Consider the following 7,216-nt stretch of genomic DNA (forward strand, 5'->3'; position numbering starts at 1 on the left):
GTCCCTCCACCTCGGAGACTCTCTCTCTCCACCTCGGAGACACTGTCCCTCCACCTCTGAGACACTGTCCCTCCACCTTGGAGACACTCTCTCTGCACCTCGGAGACACTGTCCCTCCACCTTGGAGACACTGTCCCTACACCTTGGAGACACTGTCCCTACACCTCGGAGACACTGTCTCTCCACCTCGGAGACACACTCTCTCCACCTCTAAGACACTTCAGCTCCACCTCGGAGACTCTGTCTCTCCACCTCTGAAACACTGTCCCTCCACCTCGGAGACACTGTCTCTCCACCTCTAAGACACACTCTTTCCACCTCGGAGACACTGTCTCTCCACCTCTGAGACACACTCTCTCCACCTCTGAGACACTCTCTCTCTCCACCTCTGAAACACTGTCCCTCCACCTCGGAGACACTGTCTCTCCACCTCTGAAACCCTCTCTCTCCACCTCGGAGACACTCGTCCATTTTAAACTCCCTGCTCCACCCAGAGATTAAGGTGCTGGAATCGGTGTAACATTTAACACGGTCATCCTAATGTTTTTCTTCTTTACTGTAGATGCTTCTCACTGTATTGTTGTCCAGTCACGATATGTATTTGTACTTGTATATGCCCAAACTTTAAGAACTCCTCGTTAATAACGTTAAAAGCTGTCGCCTTGGTCCCGCTACATGTTCTGCTGTGCCCTGCTACGTCCAGTTCTTACCTAAGCTTTCATCCACACGAGGCTTAAACTGGTATTGTGGGTGATTCGTCTTGCTGTTCTTAAATGATATTTCCTAAATAAATAACCTTAAATTGGATTCTTATGTCACAACAAGGTTCCCAGAAATATCCCGTCGCTGACCCTGACGCCAGCTGCAAGACCTTTTCCTGACTCCAGCTGGATGTTACTATGCTGATATAAACTCTGACAACGGTTCAGGGCTGTGAAGACGACGTTAACGCGTCCTGAAAGCGTGTCAGACGGACAGCTTGAAGGACAGGACGTGTGTGTGTACCTTGCTGCCGGTCAGCTGAGCGAGGTACGGCTTCAGCTCCTCTCCGATCACGGAGTAGATGGCCACCAGGCAGAAGACGCTGGCCTTCCTCACGCTGCTCTCCGTGTTGTCGTAGCCCTGTAACAGCAGACGACGGTGGGTAAAACACCTGCAGACATCTCCGAAAATCCACTTCAAAGTCTCCCGTTGCATGCATCTCACCTGCAGGAGTCCAGGTATGATGTCAGAGAGCAGCTGATGCAGCGGCTCCTTGGCGATGCGTTCAATGGCCCTCGTTTGCATCTTGATGGCGGCCAGGTTGATGGGGTAGTCTGCAGTCTGCACGATGGGACAGAGGACCTTGATGCACTGCTCCGGGTGGATGGAGGCCGCCAGGGTGGAGGCCGCCTCCTCCGCTGCACGCACCACCTGCATAGTGTTGGGCATAAGTGAACCCTAGTCTACATTTCCATGATAAAGCATGGCGTCCGGCTCACACCTCTTGGTTTGCCATTCCCCAAATCCCTTCAAATTCTTAGAGCTAATACGCTAATTTTACGTTTTGAAGAAAGTTCGGACCGTGCAACAACGCGGGCCTGCTCTGTTCTTTCAAGGAATGATTGTAAAGATATTTAAAGAATATGTTTATGGCATTTCCTCTCTAACTGGGATGTTTTTGGGACTCATTAGTGGGATTGCTGTGGACAAACACTGGAGACACACTGTAAGAGCAAAAGAGGTTTAACCATGTATCAGCTAATTTAACCCTCATGTGGTCCTCGGGTCAAATTGGACCCTTTTTCAGTTTTTCATCACAAAAAATGGACCTTTGAAATAAGCGCAGAAAATATCAACGTAAGAAATATCACTAATAACTTAATAACTTTGGAAAAAAACATTAAAAAAAGCATTGAAAAAGTGATAATGGTTGATGGGAAAACAACACAAGGGTTAAATCGCTCACATTACAGTATTGTGTTAACATGTAACTTCATTTAATATTGTATTTGAGATTTTTGGGGGTCAAATGTTCCACTTAGAGAAGTTCCTTCCCAAGAATATTCTGTAGAGCTACCGCCGCTGAATCCGGAGCTTAGCACCACCCAAGATTGTTGTGATTGGGTAAAGAAATCCAAACTAACCAGAGCATTTATTCCTCCTATCCCTAAATATTTGTTGTGTAGCCAGACCTTACTCCTCAGTGCTGTAGAGTAAGGTCTGGCTGTGTGAGACTAAGTGAACCCTAAATGTCATTGATAACTGTGCAATGTAATGTTATGTAGGGTGGATTGTATGTTGTATGTGAGTGTACAGTCTACTCAGTCCCTCAGGGGACAATAAAGTTGATATTGATCTTGATCTTGATCTTGATCTTAAATCCAGCATCCTTTTAAAACTGTGCCTCGATTAACCAGACCAAAAAAATGCTCCTCACCTCCTTGTGCATGTCCTTATGAGCCTCCAGCGTCTTCATGATGGTAAGCTCAGCGTAGTTCTTAAAGAGGGCCGGCTGATTCCTCAGGATCTCCTTCAGGACCCGCAGGGCCAGCGCCCGGATCGTGTGCTAAGAGACGGAGAAGAGTCAAATCAAAGTGACTTACAGAAAGTGTGATGGTCCAAAAGTATCTCACAGGGCATTGTCCTTACATCTTTGTCCCCCAGCGTCTCGAGCAGCAGCAGCAGCATTGTCTTAAAGTGTTCCTCCCACACCACCAGGCTGTCCTCTCGGGCCACTTTCAGCAGCTCCAGCAGAGTCCCCCGTCGGTCCTCGGGGCCCCGGTCCCCGGCCTGGCCCTGGGAGAGCTCCTTCAGCAGCTCCCCGACCAGCTGCAGCTGCTCGGCAGGGACGGCTAGCAGGAGCAGAGTTGCAAATAGATCGTGTGTTACTTTGGTCATGATTTAACAATCTTATCTTGTGCTTTAGTGAGTGTGTGATGCTGATAAACGTCCGAAGCTCAGATTTAAATCAACCAAAAGATAAACAGACGTAGAAAGGATGTCGTTAATTTGCTGTGTGGACTTTTTGGTATTTAAAAGCTCCTCAAGAGAAGCTACATAAACCTGTACTTGTTTATCTTTTGGTCAGTCTAAGGGACAAGATGAGACTCTGTCTGACTCTAATATGTTGGTGATCCTCAGCTTAAAGTATTTGTAGAAAAGGACTCAGACATGTCTTTACCAGGGAAGCTTTTGGGGTTCACGATCTTGTTTTCCACACATTCTTGTCTGCTGCCTGCAAAGAAGAAATTTCCGTTTAAAGACACAATATGACAAACTAAACACCAACTAAATCATGAACTACTCAGCTACTTTCTGACCAGATGTGCCCATGGTCTCACCGTCCCGCAGCTGCTCCACGGCGTCCTCAAACAGCGCCTCCTTCAGGGCAGCTTTGTCCAGTGTGCTGATGCTGTCCGTGTAGTTGTACGGGTTGTAGTCTCTGAAGCGAGGGCCGGCAAAGGAGCGCGGCGATGGCGTGTTCAGCAGAGATGTCTTGTTGTCCAGGGCTGTGCGTCCTCCACCTACCACCTCACCGCCGAGCTCTGAGGACGCCCCGACTCCGGACTGAACAACGACAACATCACAAGGCAAGGCAGCTTTATTTGTAGAGGACATATCAGCAACAGGGCAATTCAAAGGGCTTTACACAAAATCAGTTTAAAAAACAACAACAAAAAAACAGATAAAAACACAAGTGTAAACAGTTAAAAATAAAAACATTAACCCTCATGTTGTCCTCAGGTCAAATTGACCCATTTTTCTATGTCAATTTTCTTTTAATTCCCCAAAATAACATGATTGATTCCACCCAACGCTCTTTGCCAAGGACAAATCTCTACTTTTATACATTTTGGGGCGTCTTATTCAATTTTATAGCATTTGAAAAACAAATTGAAAGGGTTTCCAAATAGTATTGAGTAAAAGTTGACATATTCCAGTCTGTGATTATCCATCAACATCCATTCCTTTAATTTTAATCTAAATAATTCCTGATTTCTGCTTTTCTAACTCAAACATTAGGTGTAATTTCCTAAAAATTAGGTTTATTGACCATAAATTCAAAAGATAGCTGTAGACCAAAGTTAATAAGGTTAGTGTCATGTAGTGTTTAAAATGTCAAAAAAAGTCACAAACATTTTAAAAAGGGACAAAAATGTAAAAAAAAGGTTAAAAACATTGACAAAAAGCATCAATAAAAGTGTTTCTTTTTAATTTTGACAAAATTAATTCTATAAACTTGAGACTACCTTCCCACTAACTAGTCCATGTTAGTGCTACCTTTCGTGATCACCCTCAGTGTCTCTACCCTTCACGACTCTATTTTTAGAGACGTTACCTTTCGTCTCCTTGGACTCTTCTTCTCACTAATTAAGCCGATCTAGCGCTGCCTTTCGTGGCTATCCAACGACCGTCTTTGCGCAATTTCCAGATCTTTCAACACTACACATACCCACTTTTTCTTTAAAGTGCTACCGTTCGAGTCTCTCTTTCTCGGTGTTTCTCTGTCTTTCTCTGTCTGTCTTCCTTTGTATTACACAACCTTTATACGTATACTTATTCCTTTCCTCAACAAAATTCATCATAAGAAATTAAACATTAAAGAAATAAAACCCGATTAAACACATGTACCATTCGAGTCTGTCTTTCTCTGTCTTTCTCTGTATATTACATAAGAAATTAAACATTAAAGAAATAAAACCCGATTAAACACATGTACCATTCGAGTCCGTCTTTCTCTGTCTTTCTCTGTATATTACATAAGAAATTAAACATTAAAGAAATAAAACCCGATTAAACACATGTACCATTCGAGTCTGTCTTTCTCACAACACAAAGCTTACTTGCAACAAGTCCTCCAAAAACATGCGACACTATAGGAAATGTATTCCTACACTCTAAAACAATCCACGTAAGCTCCCTTGTGGTGGCAGGAAACACAATCTTATACCTAAACCAAAGAACGTAACAGTTGCATGTCGTTAACGTTGTGAAACGGTTGCAGTTAGTTAACTTTGGAAAAAGATGGTGGTTTGGGTTCAACTCAGATATTCACACAAGATGCTAAACTCACTGTTTACTTTTTATTTCAAACAGGCCTCAAACCTCTGTCTCCCGGGTGAAGTGCTGCGTTTGTTCGACCCATCCACCACCCCAATGTCTGATGGCGGAAATTGGCGCACTTTTAAGGCCCTGACACACCGACCCCTATAATCTGACGTCAGACAGTTTGGGAAGGTCGGTGACTCGAGTCTGTTCGGTGTGGTCCTTGCAGACGTCCGTCGGCCTTCATTTTGGCCGACCTGACATGCTCGGTCAGAAGGCGGGCACTGCCGGCAGTCGGGCTAAAATGACCAATCTGATTGGTGGAGAGCTAACCCGGAAACTAGGAGCGGGATGACCGTGACTAGAGTCTCTCAAAATTTGATGAAACTCCTTTAAAAACGGTCCTTTGTCAATCTGAAATTGTGGCCATTTTCTCGCTTAAAATGTGAGGGGAAACACTAAATGGTGTTGACTTATTTGGGGTTTTAAAACAATTCTGAAATAAGATTTTCCTTCATAATCTCTAAACAAAAAATTGTCTTTATCTCAATTTCAAACAGCTGAGATAACATCTATGTTCAGGGAATGCATCAGTCTCTACTAGCACACTATTAAACATGGAAGTGGGGTTCCTTTTTTGTCATAAAGTTATAATTCATGTTAAAAATCCACTATGGAAACAACATAAGCGTCATATCCAGAATAATCTTCTGAGTCAGGAAGACATGTTAATCACAGGAAATAAGGAAAGGACGTGATTTCAGGTAGAGAACATGTGACTTAAACCATTTTTCTTGAAATGGGTCAATTTGACCCAAATACCAGACAAGGGTTAAACCATTTTCTGACAATTTGTACACTAAACAAGTAATTTTAAATATATACAGGATGTTTTCCCCTCCTTTGTATATTTAAATATTTGTTCCTATATTTTATTCTTATATTTTATTCCTATTATTATTATTTCATGTCTACTGCATGTATGTGTATTTTCTTTACTAGTATCTCATTTATACTAGATTTTATATTTAAGCAACATCTTTCTCCTCACCACGGCGTCCCTCTTGCCGTCCCGCCTCAGCGGCTCCATCAGGTCCTCTTGGCTGCGGAAGCTGAAGTTCTGGATGGCCTCGGTGACGCCGCGGAGAGAGCTGTAGATCTCCTCCGAGTTCAGGTTTTCACTGTCGTACTCCAGCATGCTGCAGCGTGGGGGAGAGACGGGCTCGTTAGACATAAAACTATCACATGAGACCTGGTTCTGCTACAAATTGGGTTGTCTGCGCTCCGAGGGAAACCGGATGTGATTATGTGCGACATCTAGGAGATTTGAGATGGACCTAACCTAACAAGCCTGACATGTAGAACCATAGATCAGAATCAGAACCAGCTTTATTTGCCAGGTATGAGGACACATACGAGGAATTTGTCTTTGGAGCATCGTTACTCACACTGTGCTTACATACACAAAACAACCAAAACAATACATACACACTAATATATACACACCGTATATACATACTCTAAACAGAACAATATAGAGGCATGAGTGAACAAAGAGTGCAATAAAAATTATTTAAATACGGAGCATAGTGCAAGGATACTGGGATAAATAGTATTATGTTATTATATTACAATATGAACAGTATATGAACATTATGGACAGTTGGAGAATGATGATGATGAATGAATAACAAATAAAAGAGATGTGAGAATGGGAATGATGAATAAATAGTAAATAATAAATAGTAAATAACAAATAGTAAATAACAAATAAGTGAGAATAATAAATTAGAATGAGAATGATGAATAAATAGTAAATAATAAATAATAAGTGAGAATAACAAGTGAAATATGAGAATGATGAATAAATAGTAAACAATAAATAATAAGTAAGAATGAGAATGATGAATAAATAGTAAATAACAAATAGTAAATAACAAATAAGTGAGAATAAGAAATTAGAATGAGAATGATGAATAAATAGTAAATAATAAATAATAAGTGAAATATGAGAATGATGAATAAATAGTAAATAATAAATAATAAGTGAAATATGAGAATGATGAATAAATAGTAAATAATAAATAATAAGTGAGAATGAGAATGATGCATAAATAGTAAATAATAAATAATAAGTGAGAATGAGAATGATGAATAAATAGTAAATAATAAATAATAAGTGAGAATG

General features: G+C 41.5%; 1 protein-coding gene across 1 annotated transcript in view; it reads right to left on the reverse strand.

Annotated features, from left to right (window-relative positions):
- The window catches only part of LOC117939676 (CLIP-associating protein 1-B-like), a 62,259-nt gene that overhangs the window by 1,591 nt on the left and 53,452 nt on the right, over window positions 1–7,216 (reverse strand). The window contains exons 32-38 of the mRNA XM_034865164.1: window positions 6,080–6,227; window positions 3,324–3,549; window positions 3,164–3,217; window positions 2,632–2,834; window positions 2,420–2,548; window positions 1,207–1,413; window positions 1,006–1,122 (exon numbers count right to left, since the gene is read on the reverse strand). Of these exons, the coding sequence (XP_034721055.1) occupies window positions 1,006–1,122; window positions 1,207–1,413; window positions 2,420–2,548; window positions 2,632–2,834; window positions 3,164–3,217; window positions 3,324–3,549; window positions 6,080–6,227 (1,084 nt within the window). The remainder of the gene's footprint in view (window positions 1–1,005; window positions 1,123–1,206; window positions 1,414–2,419; window positions 2,549–2,631; window positions 2,835–3,163; window positions 3,218–3,323; window positions 3,550–6,079; window positions 6,228–7,216) is intronic.

Source organism: Etheostoma cragini, chromosome 24 (genome assembly GCF_013103735.1).
Source record: "Etheostoma cragini isolate CJK2018 chromosome 24, CSU_Ecrag_1.0, whole genome shotgun sequence".
Classification (NCBI taxonomy): Eukaryota; Metazoa; Chordata; class Actinopteri; order Perciformes; family Percidae; genus Etheostoma; species Etheostoma cragini.